This window comes from Centruroides vittatus, unplaced genomic scaffold (assembly GCF_030686945.1).
Source record: "Centruroides vittatus isolate TY-2023 unplaced genomic scaffold, ASM3068694v2 contig_904, whole genome shotgun sequence".
Lineage (NCBI taxonomy): Eukaryota > Metazoa > Arthropoda > Arachnida > Scorpiones > Buthidae > Centruroides > Centruroides vittatus.
This window is the reverse complement of record NW_027122594.1, coordinates 742,022-769,697: the sequence shown is the minus strand read 5'-3', so window position 1 is coordinate 769,697 and position 27,676 is coordinate 742,022. Positions and strand designations below refer to the sequence as shown.

At 38.7% G+C, this 27,676-nt stretch overlaps 1 protein-coding gene across 1 annotated transcript in view; it reads right to left on the bottom strand.

Moving 5' to 3' along the window:
• LOC136984112 (uncharacterized) overlaps positions 1-27,379 on the bottom strand; it is a 44,762-nt gene extending 17,383 nt beyond the window's left edge. Inside the window, 5 exon segments of the mRNA XM_067281038.1 lie at positions 518-2,865; positions 2,868-3,522; positions 3,605-3,657; positions 19,588-19,689; positions 26,351-27,379. Of these exon segments, the coding sequence (XP_067137139.1) occupies positions 518-2,865; positions 2,868-3,522; positions 3,605-3,657; positions 19,588-19,689; positions 26,351-26,369 (3,177 nt within the window). The 5' untranslated portion in view covers positions 26,370-27,379.
• Positions 27,380-27,676: the final 297 nt, after the last annotated feature.

The following is a 27,676-nucleotide window of genomic DNA, read 5'->3' as shown; positions in this document are numbered from 1 at the left end:
ATATAAAATAAAGCATTTTGGAAATAATTGAGGCCGAAGGTAAACTCGTACTTAGAAAGAAAAGGAGGGCGCGCTTATTGGCGATAAATACGTCCGCATCCACTAGACTAATCTAAACACGTATAAAAACGGAGCACACTTGGAAGCGTTCCAAATTGGGAACGATAAGAGTAATCTACAAGAACCTGTTCTAAGCCAGAGACTGAAAAAAGCAGACTTTATTCATTTTTACCGATTCCCTCATCTCCGCCTCTACTACTTTCGTCGTCGCTAGTGGCTATTCTCTGGTCCGACACCGATCGCTTCCTCCCCATACGTATTAAGCGTAATTTCTGTTCGAATCATACCCGGATGAAAGGAAAAAGTCGCGTTTTCTTCCAGTAATAACGCCTTAACTTTTACCGGTTTACGCGAACGGAGAAGATTAAATCGCCACAAAAGTGTACAGATCGCGATTAGAAAAGTAAGGCTGTAAGGTTAGAAGAGTGGAGCCGCAAAAGAAATAATGGTCACTCACCACGGGTACTTTGGCTTTCTTGCACATCGTGGCTTTGAGAAATTCGTGCACCAATTCGGATCTTCTCCTCTTGGCGCGCATCTTGTTCAAAATTGCGAAATGGCCGTTGCTCTGGCAAGATTCGGTGGCGCTGCCGAAATCGTCTTCTCCGTCGTCGTCGCCCTCGTCGTCCAGATCCAGACAGGGTTCGGGAGGGGGCGTGAACGACGACTCCAGACAGTCCGAGAAGGTGGATTTGAGACGATCGAAGAAGCGATAAGGTCCGAACAAGTCTCCCAAACCTCGGTAGTGACCGTTTTTGAAACACAAGGCGCACACCCAATGCTTTTCTCCCACCGTTCCGCCTCCCGGTTCCGTTTCCGGCGCGGGCGCGGGCGACAACGAATTAGGTATTTCGGCCACCGTCGTCGGTTTGGGTCCCGGCGTCGGCGGAAAGGGTCTTTTGGGTTTGAGGAATTTCGTTTCGTCCTCTTTGGGGGGGAGGTTGACTACGGTGACGGACAGCGGCCTCTCCCTCGTGCCGCTGATGTGCACGTAGGGACCGAAGTAAAACCCCCGAATTTTGCGCATCTGTTCCGTGGTGGCCGCGTCCGGTTCGGCCCGTTTCCTCCTCTTGTAGGGTCTTCGCTCCTTCTGCTCGCCTGGAGGTTTGGGCTTGTTCTTGCTTCCGCACGGACGCCCCCGTTTCTTCTTGGGCGGCACCAGCGGAGGCGCGTTGGGGTCTTGCAAAACGCTTTGGTTTCCCATCATTCCGTCCGGCATCAATTCGGGATACTTAACGTTGCCGTCCTTGGTCAACAGGGAAGAGAAGACGGAGCCGGATTTGTCGTCCATGCCCATCTCCGCCGGAAGCTTGGGCGACAGCGGAAACATGTACGAATTGGGTAGACCGGGATTCAAGACGGGACCTCTCAGACCCGGAGAGTCTCCCAGAGAAGAATTGGCTCCTTGCAAGGTGTCCTCTCCGGGTACCAGATCCCTGTTGATTCCCGGAGTCAGGGAGGGAATGGGATATCCTCCGTGGCCCGGCCACCCCACGTCCTTGTCCGACTTCATGGCGTCCACCAGGCCGTGCTGCCCGTTGACGGGATGCAAATGAGGGTAACCGTAAGGATTGTAGTCTCGTCTGTCGAATCGGTCGACGGCGCCCAAACTGGCGCCCGCGCGCCTTCTTCCGCCTCTTCGACCCGATCCCCTTCGAGTCATCCTGAATCCCTTCTGGCCTCTCATTTCTCCCGGCATCAGGGGATCCCAGGCGTGGTGGGCGCCGTCCGGGTCCAGGTGGGGTCCCGAGTTGGCCCTTCGACGTCGAGCGCCCCTTTTCATTCCGGAAGCCAAACTGATAGGTAGACAGTCGTCCGGCAGGCAGTTGCGGCCCAGGGAGTAGGCGCCCAAGTCTTCGATGGGAGAGATCTTGTTCCATCTGTTGAGGGGGCCGTAGAACTGGGGCGAGGCGGAAGCGAATTTTCGGTCGGAATTTTCGTCGTTGACGTCGTCCACTTGACCGTTTGTAATTTCGAACTCCTGCAGAGTGGAATTTCTCTTGCTGGCAGACCAGAGGATCGGCTTGTTCTTGGGCTGTCTGTCCACCGAATTGTCCAGGGAAGAGTCGCAGATGTCTCTGTCGTGCGACGGAGTCCTCCCTCTTCCCCTGCCCGACTTCCTGTCCTTGTCACCCGTCAGAGAATTGTCGTCTTCGGCCACGTCGTTTCTGGCCTCGCTCATGGACCCGATGCGGCCGAAATACTCCTGCTGCTCCCTATTGTCCGAGTCGCTGGACCCCCGACTCAACTCTTCTCTCGCCTGCGTCGGGTCATGGTTTTGGTGGCTTCCGTTTGTGATTCGGACCTCGGGGGCTGCGAAAGTCTCGAATTCCGGCCTGTTGCACTGATTGGCTTCTCCGTTGACCAGGTTGACCGCCGACGATTCGGCGCCCACCGGGGTGGCGTGAGAATCGCTGCGAGGAGAATTGCTGGATGTGGAATCGGGGGCCGAGGCGTAGGTGGAACTGGTGGGGGTGGACAGACAGGTGCGCGGCGGAGTACACAGTCGATTTTGATCTAAATTGTAATAAGTGGGATAAGGTGAGCCGGGATCGCTTCCGGCCAGCTGTTCCACCGACGAAAAATACGAGCCGGGACGACTGGCCACCGGAGTGTTCGTCTGACTGTTGGACATTTCGTAACTGGCTCGAGTGATGGGAGACTCCACCGTCTCCGCGTCCAACATGACCATTTTCTGCAGAGACTGCAGGGGGTCGGATCCCCCCACTTGATTCGTGGGGCTGGTGCACATGGGTTGGCGCGCGGCGGAAGGTGTCAGGGCCGACGGAGACGGCGGAGCAGTTTTTTGGGTTGCGGATGCGGCGTGATGGCGGGCGGAGGATGATGAGGAGAGGGCGTCGTGGGAGGTGGAGAGAAAGGCTGGCCGTGAGCCGGAGACCGGCCGTGACTAGGTAGGGGCGACGGGGTGGTGCGCGGCGAATGAAGGGTGCCCGGGCTGGGGATCTGAGACTGCGACCAGGAATGGGGCGAATGATTAGCGGAAGACGGCACCGCCAACTGTCGAAAGTGCGGATGCGGTGTGGGAGGCGGAGCCGACGTGGCGCTCATGGCGCCGTGGGGAGAATGCATGGGAGGAGGAGGCATGTGGGGAGGACTCGCCATCATGGGGGGGCGAGGCGACGGTTGATTATACGACTGTAAGATGTCGCTAGGCGTGGTGGTGGCGCTTTCGGTCCAAGAGGTTCCCTTCATCTGCTGAAGAGTTCGTCCGCCGCTATACATCGAATGACGATTACTATACAACTCCTGACCCATGGGACCGTAATGGTTTTGTGCCGGCCCATAGGGACTCATCTGATGGGCAGAACTGTAGGCCAGACCCAGTTGGTGATTGCCCGGATTTCCGTACTGGTGAGCGTGCGCCGGAGGAGACACGGGGTGAGGCCTGTACGGAGAAGGTGGTTGGTAAGAAGCGTAGCTGTTGGTCTGGCAGTGCGAACCCTGAAATAAATTGCAAATTGTCATCAAAACCAGAGGAAAACATTCACTTTGTCGTTAACTCGAAATTATTTTTACGAATTACCATTTGACTCTCGTACGGCCGATCGGAATAATTCATTGCGGATGCTACGGAGCCTGAAAAATAAAAATAAACTATAGACTGCGAATAAAACATTACTTTATAAGAATCGGTAGGAAATCGAATTAAAAACGATATTTTTAAACGCTAAATTTTTACAGTTTACTGGCTCCGGAAATCGACAAGACACAAGTTACGATAAATAAATAAATAGAAGTTTAAAGGTGCAATTTAAAATTTCATCGTGTAGACTAAATAAAAATGAAGAAAAGTTTGGTAGGGGAGGAGAAAAAACGAAAGAATTGTTTCATTTAGTAGTGCTTCAACAGATAGAAAGAATCGATTGTAGATGGCATTTTGTATTTTAATGAACTGGGTAGTGTACAATGGATAGTGCTTATGCCATTCGCTAATTGGCTTGCGATTCTGTTTACCTTGTTGGCAACAAACTGAAGGTTCGAAACTGTCATACGAGCGAAAAGCAGTACTCGTTTGGGAGAAAGCTGCCAGCGAATACCGGGTTTTAATGCGATCCGTTTTAGCCTTCAGGCACCGATCAATGCCTGGCTCGCACGGACCGTCCGGGACTGCTTACATCAGCACCGGATTCCGTTCCCAAGCGGGCCACTGTCGTTCCACGTTACCATGGTGACAGGGATAGTAAAGGGGTTGCGCTCGGTGACGTCAGAGAACGGGCGGCTCTTCCGCAGTATGCCTAATTTTAGTGTTGTTTGCGTTAAGAGCGAGAGAGAGAAAGAGTGTTAATTATCTATAAAAGCGAAACGGCGATTCTTTCGTATAATTATAATCCAATAATATATATATATATACTTATATATATATAAGTATATAAGAAGGAAAAAAATCCATATCTTTTACTCCCGACCAATCATTATATTCGGACGTTAAGGTCTTAAAATGCTTCGGGGGACAGAACAGAAAATGGACAGAGAGGGGAGGAAGAAAAATCCAATCATGAAGAGAAGTTAGTTTCGTCGTTCTCGTGTAGATGTCGCTGCGGGCGAAATGAAAAGAGTTCCCGCGTTTTGGAGAAGTGAAGGAACATGATCAAATGTTGATTGCGTGCAGCAGATGTCGATGTGGATGATCTCTTGGGATGGATCCGGTGTCTCCGTAAATGCCAAGAGACAATCGAGTGGGTGGAACCCACCCCGTTCTCCGTTTCTATTGGACCAAAGTTTCGCTTTTCAATTACTCCCTCTCATTTTTACGCTTTGTAATTATCGCGTCTTTTCGTATCGAATTATCGTTAACCGGGTTACGTTTACCGATTTGTTTCCTTATTAAAGCCAAAAATAAATTCTTTCTTTTAATATTTTATGTTTAAATCCGGTTAGTACCCGACGCTTCGCACAGATGGCGCTAGTAGTTTAAGGTCAATTATTATTCGAATAAAATTTGCAATTAATAAATATTAAAATACTGAATGGAGTCCGATGACGTCATAGACGATAAACTCCGTTTATTTAATTCGTCAATGAAATTTCGCGTGCGTGACGTCACTCTTACATCGTACGACTTCTTCCGTGGTTTTGAATTTCGAAAATAATTTTCGGTGACTGAAAAAAGAGAAAATGATTTTTCTATCGGATCGAGCGCATTTCTCTTTTTAAATTCTCCCAATCTAATCCAGTAAATTCGTTAAAAATTTGCAGATTTTTTCGCTTCGTTCGCGTGTCTGTCCGTACGTCAGATTGTTTTTATTTTACCGGGATGTAGAGGGTTAAAATTTTATATTTTGGCTTTCTGTCTATCCGCGAGATTAATCGGACGAAAACCTCGAGGACATATTTAAAAAACGGAGACAAAACTATACATAAGGGCACCCTTATGCCACCAAATTTTCTTTACTTACGGGTCTGCGTTTGTATCTTATTCCGGAAAAGAAACGCCATCACGGTGCTAGAAATCACACCCCCGATCGACAGGCCAAATCAAATTTTAAAATACATCAAGTTATGGCACTGTATTAATTTTATTTTTAAAAAAATTTATAAAATATAATTATTAATAAGAAAAAGATACGATCAAAATTCTTTTATACGGATGGATAAACAATAAATTTATTTATCACTATCTATATAATGTATCGGCTCAAAAAAAAAAAATTCTATCATTTTATCAGCTCGTCAGGTGGAAAACAAAAGACGGAATCAAATCAATTTACTTATTAAAAGTTGTCGACGGCCCCACAATATGCTATTTAAATCTTCGAAAGTGTCAATCAACATTATCAAAATTTGAACCCCCGAAAAAAAAAGAAACTACCGAGCTTGGCGCGCCAATGTTTTAATGTCGAAAGCGAGAAGCGAGTGAGGTAACTCGATACATCTTTAGTAATACGATAATGATTATTATGATCACTACTTGATTTTCTTCAACACGACACGGCCATTAGTCATCCTGCAAACTACTCCTCGTGTCGTAGTCGTCCTTACTTCTATTTTGTCTTTTTTTCCCCCGCGCCTAGGCCTACATTAAATCGTCTAATTCAATTCATAAACATCGAGAATTTATTATATTTATAGGAACGGAAAGAATTGTGACGAGAGAAAAAAAAAAAGATTAACTTCCGGAACCGATCAAAGGACCAATCGTACACGTAAATTTGTGGTGGTAGAGGTGTGAAATTTTTGCCGACCGATCTAAGGTCCCTCGGTATTCGTATTACCCATGGTGCCTACTTATAATCGTCGGTACCGGTCTCGATTGTAATTGTCTTAACCCGACCACAGCTAATTTCGGTCGTTGCTAATCCTAGTCCCGTCATATAACGCTAACTGTCCGAGTCCCGATAATTTATAATGGACACGGTGCGAGTCATCAAAGTTAAAATCACTCGAAATTCTTTTAAATGGTCGAGGAGAAAAATCGATATTTAAATCGATTTTCTTTAACTTAAAGATGTTTTTAGCATCTCCTTTCTCGATTTAAACAGTATTGTATCTTCGATTCGAGAAGACGACGACGATAAATTTCGTTAACGGTATTTTGATTTTAACGCCTAATTTTTTCTACGCGAGATTTATAATTACTTTCTATAAGTTAATTAAACCAATGGTCACGTAAACGGCTCCGGAGTCAGAGAAATTATATATTTTTTAATATACGTTTATTGGTCAGGGTGACGTTTCGTTATTCTTTTCGCAGTTTAAACTAGTGCCAATTAAGCTACTGTTACGCGTTAAACCGAAAACGTCGTCTCGCCGGTAAAATACTAATTTATAAAAGGAAAATAAGACGAGATACGGCCTTAACGAAATATACCTTATCGACATTTTTACTTATTAAGGTTATATTTTTATAAGGATCCACTCGGGATCCACTAGTTTCCAATGTAAGTAGGCAACGTTAACGGTTACGTTTTTCCATTGGAAAATTCGGCACACGGTGCCGATCGGTAAGGAATTTCCCGTTCCTCCTTTATACAGGCCTGTATAGCTTACATATTAGGGAAGGAGTGGGAGCATCCGTCGTCACTGTACCCATCGGCACGGTAAAATAAACGAAGACGTACGAATGGTCGATTTCTTTTTAATAAGGCGGAGTAATGGCACGCTTTATTATTATTTTTTTTAATATACTGTATTATTAAATACTGTGTTATTTATTTTAAACTCTAATTAGTACGCGCGCTTAATTTATTTTATTATAAATATATGGATTAAAAAAAAAAAACGGAGATTTAGAAAGAAGAAATTCTACCTTGTATTTATTCTTTTTCTTTGAACAAATATTGTCGGTTTACTGTTTGTCGTCTTAATATTTTATAAACCTTAAGCTACTTTATTAATGAATATACAATATAATTTATTAAACTGTATCGAGAATTCAATCGTTTAAATGATGATGATGGGAAAGTTGTGTATTAACCAGGAAAAATATCGACCCTTTTTTGAGCTTAGCGCTAGAGGAAAACGCCCAAGTACGGGTTATGTTCCGATAGAACATATCCTATCGATGATAAAAAGCACCTGCTGGAACTATAAAGACTTTCGATCCTTACACTCGCTCCTAGCCAGATTTTACGAATTATAATAATTCGACTTTTGTCCTTTCCAACTCTTCCACGTTACCCTTTCGTTACTTTAAAGACTCGATTAACCGGATAACACGAAATTAAGACTGTTAAAAATGCAAAATTACCGAATTAAATTACAAAACATCGACGTCTCTGTAATAAAAATAAAACGTGGAAAAACAAGAAATGTCAAGGGTGTTTTTTTTTGTTTGTGTGTGTGTTTTTACAAATTTCCGCACGGTTTGTGATAAACAAATCTAGTAAAACAACACAAAATATTATATCGACGGCTAAATAATAGTATCCTGACGTAAAATTTTCCATATATATATATCAATTTGAGTAAGTTAAAAATTATGATCAAAGTAAAATATATGTGTGTATATATATATATTACGAGGGAGAGTTTATAAATTATCCACAACGACGTGACCCGATATTTTAGTGACAAAAAGAGTTTGTGTAAGTTCGAAAACATTACGAAAGAAATATAAAAGGGGGACGTAAAAAAAAAAAAAAACGTATCGAGAGAATTCTTCCAGATCGGAATGTATAGTGCCATGCGACGACAACTATCGGAACTGTTCTCTCGGGAAGGACGAAAAGGAAGAGAAAAAAGAAATAAAAAAGAAAAAAACTTAAAAAGGGAGGGAGGGAACAAATGCCACGTGGGTCTGTTGCTATGACAACAAAACGCGAAAGCACGGATCGATTTTAAAAGAGGACATGTCTCGCTAATCCCAAGTCGCTACTCAGTTCGTTGCAAAGTTATCTCAAATAACTTCGAGAACGACCAATAGGGGTGCAACGACATCGGTTAATCGGGGTAAAAAAAAACGAAGGATCGTTATTTCTTTCGGCATTATGACGTATTTTGGGAATATAGTTTTAGGGATTTTAACGTAGGAAAAAAATTCCCAAATATCGCTGGCGTTGTTTACCCGATTAGTGACGACATTAATCGATCTTCCCGAAAATACGGACCGCTTCGAACCGTTTTTTTTTTTTTTCTTAAATACTCTTTCGTTAAAATTCACGAAATCATCCTTAATTTCGCTCGATACGCTGCGGCCAGGATCGCTATTTTAAATTTGTCTTTTACGAAATTCAAATCTTAACCGTAAGCCGCCATTGGTTAATCGCGGTTGGTGACGCCATCTTTCGCGGCGCTCGGGTAAATGTTTTAAAATATTCTGGGTTTAAACCGGTTTCGATGGGTTTTAGTTACGTTAAAGTATAAAATTATCCGAATTTTATCGGTTCTACGGATTAAAAACAAAAAAATCGTAGTTTTGAGGCTTTAAACGTTGCGAAATTCCAGCCAGAATTATAACCACTGTTACAACAATAGTAGTTGACGAGTAATTATAAAATCAAAATACATCAGATTCGATTAATACGTAATAATTCTTATCGAAACTATTCCATTATATCATTTTATCTCGGTGTTCTATTTACTGAAAGCTCCCAGTAGAAATCGACTTTCCCTTTTCAACCACCAGTGGGTCTCGACTTCCTGTCACGTGTCGCAACCGAAAGTCTAATTTCCGGTGTGCAAGACTGGAATCCAGATTGGTCGAGTCGAACCCCTTCGAGAAGGATAGGAATGTGTGACTGCAACTAGATAGTAAAAGCAAAATGAAAACGCGGATCATTGATTCGGCGAATAGTTTAAATAATTGTATTAGTTTCCTGTTGAAAAAAAGAAAATAAAGCAAAAAAAAAAAAAATACGCCATTTATTTCGAGCAAACATTTTTGCAAAGAAAGAAAATAAAAATAAAAATTTATTTTATCGACGTAGGTTTATTATTATTATTATTATTTCGTCTATCGAACAGTTGCCAGGCTAATTTGTTAACACTAAGAGAAAATCTTTACCGGCTGTTATAAGCCATACTTTTCGGGTGTGATGTCGAAAAGTGCCACTAGATGGCGACACGCGGGTGATATATGCAAGGTTGCAAAATCTTTCCGCTCATTATAATAACGCTTTTCCCGCCACGTAACGCCGGATGCGTTCAAAAATACGGGCAGGGGGCGAAAAGGCGCTAAAATGCGCCCGTGCCACGTGACAACGCAAGGTCACGATTACGAAATTGACGGAGTCGAATGCATTAGGACGAAGATTTCGGCGAAAAACGAGACACGCCGACGAATTGCGACGGCTTCGAAACGACGATCGAATGTGTGCCACTTAAAACAATCGGGAGTGCCGACCGAAACGAGTAATATATAAATAAATTTCATAACACGTCGAAAGCAATTTTCCCATCATAAATTTCAAATGAAGGTATAGTAGTTATATTTAAAGGGGGGAAGAAAACATTCTTTATTCGTGTAGTGTTTTTAAAAATCTCTCGGAAAAGCGATGAAACTTAGTCGAATATTGATTTATTCTCAGATTCCTTGCGAAGAAGGAAGGAGGGCGGGTTTTCAGTCCTATCTTTCAGTAGACATCTGGGAGGCCAACAACATCGATCGTCCTTCAGCCTCTGCATTTCTTACACGAAATATCGGATGAAGTGTGCAATCCCTAAAGCACACGTCCAAAGACGGACACATGCAATTATCGCTGGATGGAAATTGATCTTTATACCCTCGAAATCGCTCTTTCGCCATTTTGTTTTCAAATTACGTAATAAGGATTGAACCAATCTCTCTCTTCTCCTAATCAAAATTTCGTTGTCTGGCAAAAAAAAAGGAAAAAACAATAATAAAATTTATAATCTTTTAGATCCTATGCCATGTGACGTCACGTATTCAGACGTCAGGTTTTCCCGCCACGTAACGCCGGATAGATGATTAAACTTTAAAAGTTTTTTTTTTTTAATTTTATTATTATTTTTTTTATCAGACATCATCAATCATTTATGAGAAATCGCGTAATTCGATAACTTCTGATCTTATACGACTCAAAATAAACATTAATGACGTCAATATCGAAATAACGAGTTTCGATTGGTCGGTTTTAGTTCTTTTTAACTACGCGACCGCGTAAATTTGAAGAAGGTATAACTAATATTTTGCCATTAAATATCAGTCGAGTGAGGACGAAACGTATCGACGACGAGAAAAATAATATTAAGACCTTATTACCGAAAGTGTAGGGCGATTTTTAAAAGTAAAAATTCATAAAATTGATATAGGCGACACGTTTAAAATATTAGAAAAAAAAAATCCGGATTTTTTCTAGTCCTACGTGTTAAATCCCAGCATGAATTTCGGTAGCACAGAACGCAAATAATGGATTCGAGGCGTATCAATTTTGAACATAAACACGCCACGTACGACGTCGTATTCTTATTTTGAATAACATTTTCATGAATTTAATTGAATACATATTCAAATAGAAGAGTAAATTACTTTTTAAAAAAGAAAAGAAAGAAAAAAAACCCGACTATTTTTAGATTAAACTTAACAGGCCTACTTATACGGAATTTTTATTCGATCCTACTTTATGTACATTTTTCATGGCAAAATTGGCAAAAAAGTAATTTGTGCTAATAATGCCGAGCCATGCCAAACGCCGTCCTTCGTTATTATCCGTTTCTACAACAAAATTGGACTCTTCTCGTCCCTGCAAAACGGAGCTAAGAAAAGGATTAAACAATATTAAAATGTTTCTACTCCTTCCATTCCTGTATATTAACTTACTATAAACCCTGGATTAATCCATCTTCGTGTTACTACAACACCGAGGGCCCGTGTTTAAAAGTATATTTTTCTATAGTCTATAACCCCTGTTTTCTCGTGGTTAAATCGTAAATGCTTTAAAAAACTATTATATTTAATTAAATTGACATTAAAGAAACATAATTTTGGATGATTTACTCTAACACAAAAGTCATAAACTACTTATCTTCTAATTGTTAAAAATTAAGGAAAATTCTAATCGATAAAAGTAGATCATCGTTATTTAATTCGGCAAAATCTCTAATCATAATTATTTTTCGAAAGAATACATTTTTAAAAAAAGTAAATATAATTTTCTTCTAATCGATGTAATCTAATATTAGAATTTGTGTTGACCAAATTACAGATTATAACAAAATTCACCTTAAACTTTAAAATTTCCTAATATAGGGGCTTTTGGACCACCTTATAGCCTATATAGATAGGCCTGTATATAATAAAGTACAGTACTTCTTACACGCTTAAACTGGTAGCTTTGGAAGGTTATATTTCTATTAAATCGCTTTATTAATTTTTTATGAGTTAAGTCTGGTGTAATCATGATTTTCACCTGTCTAAAATATCCAAACAAATAGCTATAATTGGTTGATGATATATTAATATCGCTAAATTGGGATATATATTGAAAATTAAATTATATATTTCCATAACATACAAAAATACTTTTCAACACCAATACACGAGAGATAATCAATTTGCTCTACTCCAGTCAATTATATATGAATAATTTCAAGCACAGTTTGTGGATGAAAATACACATATATAGGTCTATAAATATATAATATATAGCCTATTGTAAAGTACAGTACATTTACTTGGCTATAGATGATTAGGCATTACAAAAGGAAAAATAAGAAGCTAAACGGGGCTCAAATTAGTAAATATACTTCAAAAAATCATCAAAACACACTTGCCATTACTAAAAAAATAGCATCAGATGACCGAAAATTTCGAAATTATTCCAATCTTACGTGCCTCTAAATTGAATTAATTCAAACGTTATAATTAATTTACGTCTACATAGATTCATAATGGGCCCGCATGTAATCTACTCGAATATGCAGGTGTATTTCCACCTGCAACATAGAGACGTGTTATTATTTACGAAAATGAAAGAAAATTATGATCGAAGCGTAATAAATTATAACAAAATTTATTTTTAATATCAATTTTTAAAAAAAAACCGTTTAATTTCACGCTAGTAACCTACATCGTCACTCATTTAAATAATTCGCGATACTCATAAAAAAAAGAAAACTCTAATTGGTTCGTTTAAAAAATCAAATTCAAATTTAAATATTTAATATAAATAATAATAATAATAATTTAAAGTAAACCAATAACGCGAAAGATATTTTACAAGTAGAGATTAAATATTTGTCGATTGGTCGGATTTAGATATGTAGGCGTTACCGAAATGACAAGAAGTAGAACTCAATGTTCATTGGATATTCCGTTTTAGTGGGTGGAAACATCGCCGATTCGATTTTTAACATGGAAATAAACAAAATTAATTTGTCAAACACTCTCATTAAATTAATAATAAAATAATAATAATAATAATAATTTAATTTAATTAATTAATTAAAATAATACAATAATAATCATAATAATTTTTTGAAGTTTCCGCTCTTTTATTATTACAACTAATGAAAGAAAATATCGTATAATATAATATAAATGTCGAGCCATTTTGCAATAAATTTTGTCTAAAAGGTAAAAGCCGTTTGAATGATATGAGGTCGTAAACCACATGACTATCGTAGCAATAACCTGGTTATTTGCTAGTAAAGACAGGAGATTGCAGTTAGTCTGTGAAAATAAAACAGGAAGGACGAAGGGGAAGAGAAAAAAAAAAAAGAAAAAAATCAATTGAAATAACAGCATCGTTCGCTTTATCTAGAACTACTCTCCTAACAAAAATTTGATTACATTTTGACACCCTATATAATGATCTAAAAAGCGTTTATGCTATTGATTTGTCTGTTTTGAAGATTGTTGCTTTGACTACGAGTTTTTACCTTTTAAGAAAGTTACGCAGCGTATACTTTACACCGTTTTTGTCTACCCTCCATAATTAATATCTTAACAAAATTTCGTATCTGCAGCCTACAAACATTTATACCAAACGGCAAGTTTCGATAATTATTATCTCAACACAAAATACGGATAGTAAACAGGATAAGTTACGCTCGAAAGAACATAATAAACTATCTGATACGTTTACAATATATATATATATATATATATATATATATATATACGACTTAAAAATATAATTTACCTACGATTTATGTTATAAATAGCTCGTTGATGAAGTATATAACTATATAACTACAATTGTCTGCGATTAAAGAAACTTTCTATTGATTTTAGAATTCTGCAGAAATATAGGACGATATTTATTCCGGAAAATTAAAATTCTAGAATACTATATTATTAATTGTAGGAGTGAGCAAATTTCTGAAGTCGCTTTGCTGTAGAAATCTATGAAAACTATAGATTTCTAACGGTGTATAATTCTAGAATTGTAAAAATCTATAAAATTAAAACAGGAAATACGGGATACCTTCCACCATCATTATTCACTTGTTAAATATTTCTCGGTAAATTAATAAATGGGCCTACATCGCTGCATTTTGGATTATTTTATTACATTTTTCCTAATAAGTTTCGTATGGGCATTTATAGCAAAATCATAAAAATTCTTTCGTTCCCGGAAATATCACATGGAAAAGAATAAGCGACGATTTGTGATTAAGCGTGAAACTTAATGAACAAAAGAAAAAAAGAAAGGAAGGGTAACCTACGTGTGCGAGGGTAAAGAGCACGGTTTGAGCTAACTCTAAAAAACTGTCCACCCTACGATCATGTGATTTTGCGTGGCATTTACGTGCTCCACCCACAGACAGGGTGGTGGATGGACTTGGCTGTTGCTAGGCAGGCACCTCCTATCCACCCACCGCTTTCGTGCCAATGATGGCGTACTACTTTGCTTCAGCTCTTTTCCGACAACACCCGATGCCTGTCTTATCGCAGAAACTTGCCTCTGGTGAAGTAGAAGCTGTTTATTCGGTTGGAAACAGTTCTTTTCTTAGATCAAATTAAGGTATTAGTGAGACGTTATGTCTCTGTTTGAAATGAAATCATTATTTTAAATATGCCCTATTACACTGGGATCAAACATGTATACATTAAAAATAATAATTTTGACATTATTCTCATGTTAACATCAAAAAAATTGATAGAAATTCTCTTTATATCAATGTCAAACCGTAATTTGAATGTATACATAAGCAAAAATTTTTAATCGAATTTTGAAGTTACTCGCTTCCAACACGAACTTTTTTCCCCCCACCTTCGAGTTCCATTTCGGATGTAAATTTGATATGGATAACTTACGACTAATTATATTATTTCCAATATTTAAAAAACCGCGCGTTATATATATTAAATTTACGCTTGTTAATTTATTTAAACTTAAGTTGAAAGAATAAAAAGGTACACTTTAAATCTGGGTCATTGTTTGTTCGACATTGAAGAAGATCAAAATTCCTTCTACAATAATAAGATTAATAGAGAAAATGCGAATTATATTCAAATTAGTGCAGCTAAAAGTTGTATCGAATAATTATTTTATATATATATATATATATATATATATATCAAAGGTATTTATTCAAAGATTTATGCTTAATTTATGAGTTTAAAGCGTGTTAAAACATTGCGATTTTAGTAGTTATTCTTATTATAAAAGACACAACAGAATTATAGAAAAATACATAAAAATCGATTTATTACGTAATATTTTTATTTATATCAAGTTTCACTTGTTATAACTAATTATAACCATTTTATAGCAAAGTTAAAATGATTTATTTTAATCCTAGATTTTATTTTATATGAAATTCAACCAAATAATTACTTATATAAATAGTATTAAAACGTATTATTTTATTGATTAACACATTCATAGTGAGGTTAACCTTTGTATTTTCAAGAGCAACTCGCCCTTCAAAAAGAGAGAGAGAGAGGGGGATAAAAAAAATAAAAAAAAAACATTTAATGACTTTAATCTATTCTGAAAATAACAGATAAAATAACAGAATCATTTAGAATAAATTTTCTAACGCAAGAAATGTATAATGAATTTTATTATTTATTTTTTTAACTTTCTAAGTTCGTTTCACAGATCGAGTTGCTCAAATATTGATAACATTCAGTTATTTCAATGGAGCGTACAAAGTATACAGAAGTTACTTTACGTCTGAATCAATCGAATTTGATTTTTTGTATCGAATTAAATCGCTGTTTTGAATGAAAGAGTATCTTCAAAATCAATTAATTACTTTAATTCCTTCGAAGCATTTAATTTTACAAAATAATAATCAATTTAACACGTTCTGTACACAAGTGCAGGCGTACAAAAACTATTAAGTTGGTAGCGTATATTAAACAGATACGAGCCTTTAATATCGGAGGAAAATATGATTTAATTCGAAAGTAATAACAACTCACAAAAGAACTATCAAGAAAATAATTATTTTCCACTTCTTAAATAGATTAAAATTAATAATTTCCACAACTGTAAAGAGGAGAACGGATGAAAATTGTTTATTTAAACGAATAAAAATATATAATATATATTTTAAAAAATATACAAACAATCGAGCGTGATTAAGAAGAAATATTAAAAATTCTCACAAATTTTTAAAAACACTTGGTTAAAATAAAAAAATAAAAATAAAAAAAGTGCGCCATGTTGGAAGAAGAAAAAAAAGGGGAAAAAGTAGGTTAATTGGATGATTCGGAAAACAATAATATCGAAAGAAAAATTCAACGTCTTAAGTGTTAAAAAAACGAAAAAACAATCTTTTAAATTTTAAATCGTTTCACAGAAGCTACTCCGAATTGATATTCAGAGTTGCTCTTTGTTAAAGGCGCATGCTCAACTTTTCGTCGGAGAAGATTTGTCTTTCTGCCTCATTGAATTCCTTCGTTCTGGTCCAGATGAACGGAAAGAGCTCCTATTAATTACGGGCTTGGCAATAAAAATTTGTTAGGAGCCTCTTCATAATGCAGGAGATCGCGATCGATCTTTGCTCCGTAAAAATAAGACGAAAGAAGAAAGGGAAAAAAAAACCTCCCCGTACGACTCGCATTCTTATTGAAGACACAATCTGTGTATTATTTGTTAAAGTTTATCTTATTTTAAATATGGCAACACATCCTCTAACGACGTGGACCATATTGTTTGGCTTGGGTTTCGTTTCCCAATAAGTAAAGATCAATGTTTGTTCTTCGTCTTTTAAGTTTATATAAACTGTTATCAATTCTTAAAAATAAATAAATTTAGCGCGGTATCTTTCGATCTACGTAATAAAATACAAACACTACTTAAAATCTTATAGATCTATCTATAATTTAAGAGCGTGTTTCGCTAGGCGGTTGGTTGGAGAGGGTGTTTCGCTGTATCCGGATGCCCGAAGAGTAACGAAATTAATATAAATGTTACTTAAAAAATTGATTTTGTTAAAAGTATAACCCGAGCGAGAGTTAGTTAAGAAAAAAAATAATAAAATAAAATTAGTCGAAAGAAGCATTTAATATATCAATAGCCCGGTGTTATCATCAGTTTATTACGTAATCATTACCTCGGGTTATCCAAATTAAAGAAGAAAAGCGTACACGCTAGAACGTAATCTGGTACAGAAAAATATATGAATAATTCAGTCCTTATTACGTAGAATGCAAATTCCAAAAGGGAAACAAAGCTTCAAAACTCCCGATAACGGTAAGTTGTTAAATTTTTGCTTAAAGCAAACCGAGCCAACGAGGTGGAAATTATTATATTTTGTTTCTGCCTGTCATTTTTAAGAACACGACGCTACGAGAATAAAAAAAAAACAATTGCATATAAATATATATAAATTATTTTTGTAAATAATACTAAAGTCAACAATCAACGAACAATTTCATTGTTTCGTTCTTAGGGGGGAAAACAATGTTTATCCGAATCAATTTAAAACAGAATTATCGTATCAATGATTTTTGTCAATAACTTAGACCAAAAGCAATCCTCTAACAAAGAAGATGAATGGTTTTTAGACAAATTCTTTCCTCGGGCAATTCAATCCTTTCTTGAGAAAATGCAAATCAATCTTATAATAATGGATGCTACTTTGAGAGCGCTTCACATCCAGAGATGGACAGTAAATGATGGAGGATATAAAGTGGGCTTTTATGAGTGTTCCTCCGTACTCGAATTTTATTCTGCCATAGTTTGATGTAAATCAACAAGAATACCGAATTTTCGACTCGGCCGAAAATAACACTTTTTATGCTTTAACGTCGTCTATTAGCATCTTTATCCGCAATTAATACAAATCTTCCTCGAATAAAAAATCTTTTCTAAATAATAACTTTTTAAGGGGCCAAATTAACGAAAAATAAGCTATTTTTAGTTAGCATTCCGACTAACTCATTTACACTCAATTGTTTTATATTCGAAGATAATCGATTTGTATAGACCAAGATCAATACAAAGACTTTTAAAACTTTTTCTACTTAAAGAATTTCACCCGTTTTAATAAATTATTCTTCGTTATATAAAAACAAAACTAATTCGTTCGTTGTAAAATTAAAAAAAAAAAAAACGGGGATTAAATATCAAAACATCGCACGGCTTTCGGAGAAAAAAAAAGGAGGCTCCGGCGAAAAAAAACTCTGAATAGATCCATTATAATGGGTAAATTTCTTGCTAAAAATGTTTCATTTACTAGATTTATCAATGAAATTTTCAAATATGAGATTAAAAATTCGACTTCGGGTGTCTATTTTTCTAAATATTTCGTTTAAAGCGCCCACTTTCTTATCCACCTATCACCGCCGAAAGCGCGTATTATACATGTAACAAAGTAAACACAACGTTCAAATACACTCTTTTTTTTTCAATTTTGGAAGTTCGGGGGTCATTTAAACGTTCGAAATGATAATTTTGCTAATCTTAAAACGTTTTTTTGCGTTTACCAGAAACTCGTTTCTGTAATTTTCCGAGAATTTGATGGCCAGATAAGAAAATTTGTTCGATGTTTAATAATTACAATCACGCCATTTAATAAATGAAAAATTTCGTATTCGTAATTGATAAGCTCTGTGTCTATGTATTTAAAAAAATAAAATAAAATAAAAACCTATCTAATTAAATTACTGGGATAATTTCCAAGAAAAATAAAAGTAAATACCAACGGTTTAACTACGGAATTTATAATAAGAGTAGTTTTAAGAGTCCAATGGAGCGATTGGAGAAAATTCTAAAAAAAAAAAAGAAAAAGAATTTATATCCAACAGTTTGCGGAGAGTTAAAACGTTGGAAGAGTTTGGGGCGATTCTGCAAATTTCTGATTAGAAAAGGTGAAAGACGAGGTCGAGAGAACGATCGTGACAAATATCTGAACGTTAACGGAACAGAAAACGTTGCAAACAGAGATCGGAGTCGCTAATCTTTATAAATGGTGGTAGAAGACGCGTGGCCTGCAGAAGCCATTCAACTTTACCTCCCGTTAACGGGTACGTCCGTATAAATTAGATCAGGATTGAGAAAGATTTGTTTTTCTGTAGAAATAAGAATTGAACGCATTGGTCAAACAGAATCGCAGTTTTTTTTTCCTTTCCTTTCCTTTCTCCTTTAATTTTTCGATTTGCCAGCTTCTATTTCCGTCTGCCCGTTCTAGTAGCAACTCACGGCACAATTTTCGGCGGTTCTAGCCGAAAACCGTAAGGATTCGGGCCCGAAAATATACGGCCCAATCGGGTAAGAGGCGAGGAGCGGCGACGAAAGTTACGGGCAGAAAAATATGGAGAAAGTTGTACGGCACGAAATATTTTATCATAGAAAAATTAGTTTTCGCATGTGCAACACGTGTGCACGAAATGTTTCGATCCATTATATTAAATCTTCTGGAAGAATGGTTCTTTGTGGAAACGCGACTCATTCCATCAATAAACCTTTGTGAAAGTCCGGGATAAAATTATCCTTTAAGGAAAATCGTTAATGGGTGCACGGAGATAAAGAAGGAAAAAAATCCGGTGACCCAAAACCCCGGGTAGAAGATTATTGTCTTTAAAAAAACAGAAAGAGAGATCCACCTTAAGAATGTCATTTTTAAACTAGAAAATAAAGAATGCTAGCGTCAATTAACGACGACACCGCCAACCCCGGAGTAAGTAATTAAAGAGACCAAACTTACCTTGATACGGAGGTCCTGGGCTTTGCATATTTGGTCTGAAGTGAGGCGAAGCGGGGGGAGGATAGGCCAAGTCGGGATTACCTCCTGGATCGGGGCTGGTGGCTGTGTACGAAATAGGCAGGCGTTACGTAAGTAGGTACAAGTACGAAACCAAACATACGTTGGAATCATTAAATAAATATATTGTCCGAATGTAAAATAAATATATAAATTTTTGCAAAGACGCTAATCATATTCTAATTTAATCTAAAAATCTTAAAAGATAAATTTATCCGAAATAATCCAATTACCGTGGCCATAATTCAACTTAATACGTTAAGTCAATACGAATTATCCTTAATCATTTTAGTTCGTATTATCGTCAACAGATGGCGCAACAGGTGGTTTTTATTTATCGCGTACCATTACCATTATTACCGTATTAACGTAACGGTAATTTAAGTTTAATTCGCCTTTTGCCGCGCGCAAAAACGAAATACGGGCCGAGGAACGACGGGTAAATAATTTCGGCGGGTTAAGAAATGCGGCAAATGCCGCGGCGGACGGGAGAAAAACGTATCTAGGCGCGTGTTTCGTACATGTCCCCGGCACGAAGGAAAATTTTCGATTTTTCCTCGACGGGCAAAAGGGGAGGGACGAAGGAAGAAGGGAGGCCAACGTGTCCCCCGAGTCACATCACGTCGGGGTCGTTAATCAAGTCACGCAATGCCCGACAGCTGCGGGTGACACTGCTAGGAAGGGGGAAGGGTTCATCTGCATGCCGACAGACAGTTCCAGACAATGGATAGGGGAAAGGGGGCGGTAAGTGAATTTTTTCCCTCCTCGCTCTCTCCTTCCTCTTCTTCTGCCTCCGGGAATTCCCTCACCGCACGGACCCGCCGAAGAAAGGTAAAAGGTCGACCGACCGGGGCCGTACCGCGGTCGGCGGGTCCTGGAAGGCGAGGTGGCGGATTCTTCTTCTTCTTCTCGGGCGTCTTTGCTGCAACCAGTTTGCAAAGTAGATTTCTGGATTCTTTGATGTTTTCATGGAGAAGCGAATTGAATGGAAATCTCTTTTGAAGAAGAAAGAAGCGTCGAGCTTTGAATCGACTCGAGTTGGCAATTGGTTGGCTAAAAGGATTATTTGAAAGTACCGATCGGCGTTCCACCAGAGAATTGACAAAGATTTGCAATATCGAGATGTCGAATATTGAACATGCGCAAATTACCAGGGCAAAGCAGTCGAAAAGGGCCACGAGGACCGAGGCCAAAGATCCCACGTAAAAATGAATTAACGACGTTTATCGGATCATTTTCGAATTTTCATTTGCAAGATACGTTCATTTACGTTCGGGTAAGGCCACTCGGTTGGCATAATCGTTATTAATCTTACAATACAGATTATCTTCCAATTGATTTAATAAATTACAAATTGCATTAGAATAATTTCGGAAACTTATCGTACTAAACAGCAAACATTAAAGTTTTGTTCATTTCAATTGTAATTACATTTTAGCTTCTCTCATCACAAACCGAATCCAAGAATGTTTACGAAACTGGCGCGTGTTGTCCCTTGGGTTATCCGGGAATTCCTCCAGCAATGGGATTTGGTTGCTAAGCCTACCTATCACATTTCTTTTCGATGAAGTGAAAGCTCGTTTACCAAATAAATTTCTCGAAAAACACATTTTTCAACTTATAAACAGCCACATTAAGACAAGTGGCACGTAGAAGAGAAGGACGAATAAATAATAATAACGCCTCTGTAGGAACCGCGCGGAAAATTAAAGTTTTTAAAAAACCCCAAGCCCCACAAATACCTTACAAGCCGGGTTTAAGGGTCGACCGATGACGAAGAATTAAATTTATTTAAGACGGAAGAAAAAAAGCCGCCCTCTCCGCGCTGTTTGGCGTCGAGAATGTAGAAATAAGGAAAACTGCCACGAAATTTGGCGGGTGTAGAGGTATACACCCTAAATCGCCCCGAGTTTAAGAACGGGTAAACAAACGAACAATGCGCAAAGCGGGTACCCGGACGACGTTTTTAACAAAGTCGAATTAAAGAACCTGGAAAGAATGCACGCGCCTGTATTGGCTGTAAAAAAAAAGGAAAGAATTCTAGTTTTAGAGAATAGAACGTCTTCGAATTTCAACCGGGCAGACGATATTCTATCCAATCTTGTCAGACGAAGCCATTTTCGGTCGTCGGCCATCCTTAAAGGGGGTCGACGGGGGGGACGTCGCGTGTGACAGGCCACGGCTCCCGGGTTTCAATTAGGTTCGCCTATTAGTCTAGGGATGACGAAGGGACCCAACTTGGTTCCTATGACAACGGCGGGGGTGGAAATCGATGGACCGGCCCGACGTAGGTTGCTATGGCGACTTCGGAACCCGCGGGGCAAAGGCGTGTTCTGTCACAACCGACTAAGGACGAGGAATCAATTTTTCTTCCTACCCGACCGTCCACGTACGCCGAAGGTCCGAGTCTGGCGTGCCCCGTCTAATCCTTAAATCCGTCGTTCGAAGGGGACCGACTCCGACGGTCATTCTAGTCGTTTCTCCAGTCGACTCGGCTAAAATCCTTAAAGAATTTTTAAAATAAAAAGCCAACTCTCCACCTCGCCTTTCCTCCTTTTTTTTTACATTTTAACCGCTTCCTTTGGCTAAAAAAAAAATTAAATTTTCTACTCAAATATTTACACAAAATTTACTTTTATTCTCTTACTTAAACTCGGATTAAAAACGTTTAAATTTGCAAATACGTATATATATACACGCACGCGCGATTTTTTAAATAAAAACGAGAGGGAAGCGACCAATTTAAAAATTCTCAAAACGCGCGTGACGTCACGTATGGCGTCATCGACGGGTTGTTTCACGTGACGTCATATCAGGAAGTAAGTTTACGAATTATAAAATTTGGTCGAAGGAGATTGATAGTTGTGGCGCAATTCCTTTCGGATTTTTTGCCTTTTAGTCGGAAGAGAAAATGTAAAAAATGCCTCTTTCGACCGATCTATCACGTAATGAAGTAGGTTAGAAAGTAAATGAAGTTGTGACTGTAAAACAGGCAGAAGTAATCGATGGCGGTCAACGCTCTAACCTTGGCATGAATTTCATTTGTTGTTGTTTAGAAGTTATGACTATGTTTATGGTGATTCGTGAAGAGAGCGGCCGACAAAGGTTTTCGCGCGGACCAATCGCGGAACGTCCCCCCCCTCTCCACGCGTTGAGGTGGCCCGGCCGACGGCCCGAGTCTCGGGCTTCCGGGACCGGGACGCCCCCGACGACGTCACGACCGGAAGGATGAGTCGGGCGCGATCGAAGTTCGATCGTAATTCGAATTTGAAACGGCGCGCTTCAATCCCTATAAAATTCGGCAAATTAGACTTATTACGCCGCTCTTTCTCTGTTTTTTTTATTTTTTTTTTATTATTATTCGAAAAAATCGCCAACTTTTATCGATCCTCGATTGTTAAACGGGCGAGGAGAAGCGACCGTAACGAATCGAGGGCGTAAATAACAAATGTCACCGTCGGAAAAAAACAAAAATAAAAATAAAATCTAAAAACTGGGGTAATTCGCTACGGTTTCCGCCGGGGAGATTTTTAATCCGTTTTCTACGTCGGTGGAGAATTTCAGTTCCAAAGGGTTGAATAGGCATTTTGATGCCTCGTGACAACGAAAATCGATGGGGTCACGTGCGAATATTGTTGTAACCAATAGGAAACTATAGCGTCGGTCACGTGGTCGGATGGTGACGTGACCTTTCAGGTCGGTCCAGAGGTCTGCTAGTGGCCAGAGTTATAGCGTCACTGCGACAAAATGGCCGACTGCCCACCAGCCAACTAAATATCTTTCTATTCCGACTTACGTAAACTATGCGATATTAAATATAAAAAGAAAAAAAAAAAGAGAGAAAAACGGGAAGAGGGGGTAAAAATACAGCAGGAATGTAGGGATGGCGAAAACGTTTTCATTTCTTGTAATGGAAAGAATCGAATCTCATCTTGGAACTGTAGATGGATCTAAAGCTTTCAGCGTCTCTTTCTACAGAAAGCCCGGGTACTAAGGACTCCATCAACCTGTACAACCTTTTGCTTCTCTAGCCACTCTTGTACGCTACGTCCACGGTTGCCATGACGACTGGCGTCGATCTATTTCTCTCCGGGGGGGCGGAGGGCAGAAAAGTGTTTTCTGTTTGTCGGCTAATGGTCAATTTGGCAAGCTACTATTTGAAGACTTTCTATTGAAATTTAAATGCGAATTTATTTATTTATTTCTCTTTCGCCGTTGGCCTCCTCCTAATTTAACGGCCGGCACCGAAAGGGGTTTACCTTAAAAATTCCTTAAAAACGCCGGTTACGGTGGTGGGGTGGGGATTTTTGCAGGCACGCGTCGCTTTCCTTACGAAAGACGGGAAAATGGAGGCGAAGCTACTATGAGTCGCGCTCGCCTCTACTGGTCATGCTACCCATCGATCTGACCCATGTTCTACCCACACGGTGGCCCCATTCTGCCCGGGATAGGTAAATACCAAAGCCACTCCTCTTATTCAGCTCGAAAGGGAGGGAAGGGAATACTGAAGAGAAACGTTGCCATAGAGACAAGATCTCCGCGAAGCCGTACCCGAACTTGCAGTCCGCTCCAGCTAATCACCAAACTCCTGTTCTCGCGTATCGTGCATCCGACCGGAGCGAAGGAAATTTGAAATTTCGTCCAGCGCATGCGTAACACGTACACTAGTTTTCCCTCGTGTGGAGGCGCTCTCTTCGCTCTTACCGGACGATCAATAAAGAATATTTAAAGGGAAGAGAATTAGTCGTAATGCCATTTAAACTTCGCTTTACGTTTTTCTTCCATTCAACGTGTATTTCTTGCTGTTGTCAATTGAAAGGAATTTTTGAATCAACATTTTTCTTCTCCCCCCTCCGAAAACTAAATCCGAGTTGAAACGTTTTCGAATTATCGAACTGTTTCGCCGAAACCTTCCTTTATATACATACACACACGCGTATAACTTATATAATATTGCCGATTTTACTTCTTAATAAACACGTTTATAACGAATTTTCATACGTTTAGTGGATTTTCCTTCAATTAACAGAATTGGCCAAGCATACGTTTTCTCACTTGGCCGATTTTCCAGACGAAAATATGGGTCGCTTGTACTTTTTTATATGTATATATATACGTATGTACACACACCGGCACGTTTCTAAATGGCAAAATCGTCCCGAAAGTTTTCTAAAGGGTCGAACAGGAAAAAAATGGTTTCCAACCTCGGCAGATACGAAATATAAATCATTTTCCCAGCGATCTTACGCAATCGACTTCGAGTTTAAATAGATTAATAACTCGTAAAAAGTCCATTACGTAAAATTCGGCTAAAGGAAAATATTTTATAACGTATCTGTTTTGGGGAATTAATTGGTAAAAGTCCGAGGGGGAAAAAGTTTTTATATTTTCTATTAACGAAAACAGTTGTTTGACGATTTGAAATTTTGGATTTTTCTCCTCCCTCTTCTTCCGGGCATCCTCTAGTTAATTTTTATAATGGCTTTCTTATGTTAATGATTTTTTAAACAGACTAACAGAATGATTTTTACAATAGCTGATAAACTGTTAGATGAGATTTTTTCGAAACAAAAACTCCTCGTCTTTTATGGAAGTTCGGAAAAATCATTCCATCTGTCTCCTCTCTCACCCCCCGATTTTATAAGTTCTATATTTAATTTCTAAAATTCTGATAAGGGGAGGGAAAAAATCGATAAAAACAAATCGCCTTCCCCCACTTAAAAACTTGATAAAAGTGTATCTCTGCACAAGGAATCACGGGAATTTTCAATGTGAAGTGACGTCACAATTCGAAATGGCGAAGAAATTCGAATTGCTGACTTCACGCCAGATTAATTTGATTTCGTTTAATTCTATCGTGTAAGTAATTACTCGATTAACCAGTTAAGAACTCGTAATCTACGTTATCGATAAAATTTATTTACGTAAATAATTTTTATCGATATTAAACACTTAACGTACTGTACAGTACGTATATCACACAAACGCGTAGGTAAAGATCTATATAGTGCGTGTGCCTAACAGAACCTAAGCTTTGTTCGTCTAAAACGAAAGCCGTGAGGTAAATATATATAGAAACAAGTGATTTTTCGTTTGATTGTTTTGAAATAAGAAATTTATTCGGCATCGGTTTGCATTTTTCCTGGAAACACGGGCCCCTATGTAGCCCCATTTTTTTGAGGAAATAGGGCCGACCATTCTAAGTACGCAGGGGTGTATGCACGATATGAGCCTAGGTTCATTGTACCAGACGGGCCCTTATCACTTCACAGCCCTATTCTACACGTACAGTTAACCGAGAAGCACTCGAGTCGAAATTTAATATATTCTATCTTAACCTTACCTGAACGATAATATAATATTTCGAGTATTAAATTCTGTGTCTGTTACGGGGTTGTCGGGAAGGAAGAGGAATTATATTATTAAACCCCCCTCGATCCCTGGTAAATTCCGCATTAATAATTATCACCGGCGTCGATAGGTGTTAGTTGGACGTAACGTAACGACGTTAAATGAAAGTTAAAGGTTTCTTAATAAATTTGACGAATATAATGGGGGAGGTTTTTTTTGTTTTTTTTAAAACGAAAGTATATACGTCAGCGGATTCATCATTTGTCTTAGTCACCCACGTGGTTGCGCAAAGAAGACAAGGCTAAGCAATACGTCGATCGTTTAAGAAGATATAGAATAAATGAATTTTACTCACCTCCGTACCAGGCCAACATGACGAAATGCAGAAAAACAAACTATTGAGTTCTATAATTCTGCCCGGTAAAAATATTAAAGCGTTATGCTTCGAAAGACATGGGATGTACTAAAGACGAGCCATGATGTAAAGATAAAAACGTCATACGATGCAGAATTCCCGCCAAAAATTGGCCAGAATGCCGCTCAAAGATGTCGACCGCCTTCACAGTCGGTAGTTCGAAGCCCGACTGCCAGCTAGCTAACTGGCTACAGCCGAGCCACCCCCTCTTCCATCTACAGCTCGCACAGAAACATACCAGCATGCACACACACACACACCGGGCTGGTCTGACAGCAGGCGGTTAGGGTCGTGGTATGCAGGGTCGTCGGTCCCGTACCCAAGTCCACGGGGGAAATGGAATATTGACAGACGAAAATATCCAACAACGTTGCCGCTGCCGTGCCGATTCTAACTAAACCGGCTGCTCGCTCGCCTTTAAAAAATATCAAATGAATAAAATCGAAACGTATGTCGTAGGTTATTCTTCTTCTTCTTCTTCTTCTTCCTCACACACTCACACTCATCAGTCGATTTCGTAGACGAAAATAAAAGATGAGTTAAATTTTTTTCGCTAAATATATTTTTTTTTCTGCTTTGCTACTTTCACTCGGCAGGTGGTGCGCCTGCGTCTTTCGATACGTAGCCCGTCGTCTTGTCTTTCTCAATCCTCTTTACGGTTGCGCGCGCACCTTAGAAACATCGTCCGTCTCTTGGTCTTAGATGGTTCCGTTTGCTGGACAGCCTACCTTGGGGGTAAATGTATTGATCTGGATCGCATCTGAAGCGATGGCAACGTTGCTGACCCTTTACGTCGAGGAAATCCAACGCCTGCAAATGCATCCTCTCCTACTTAAGGTTACCGTAGCAGCAGAAATGTGAGCGATTTGTGTGTCGTCTGTTTCTAAGAGATCGAACTTATGACGTCATTTCCTGCACATCGGCCTCGTTTCCATTGTCGGAGAAGGAAATTTGAATTAGTTTCATTTAATCCCCCTTTACAAAAATAGTAAATTCATAAATTCGTTCACTTTATTTAGAAAAATATCGCCATACTACTTATACCTCGTAATATATTACGCTTTATAAGTAAAATTTTATATATAATAACCTTGGAAAGAATTAATACGTAATACAAATGCCTATTTATTTTCGCCTTTCGTAGATAAATATTATTGGCTTAAAATGGGCCCGATGAAAAATTTTGGCCTTATCCGTCGGCTCCGTTTAATAAGTAAAAATAATAATAATAATAATAACAACAATAATAATAAACAAACTGTTGAA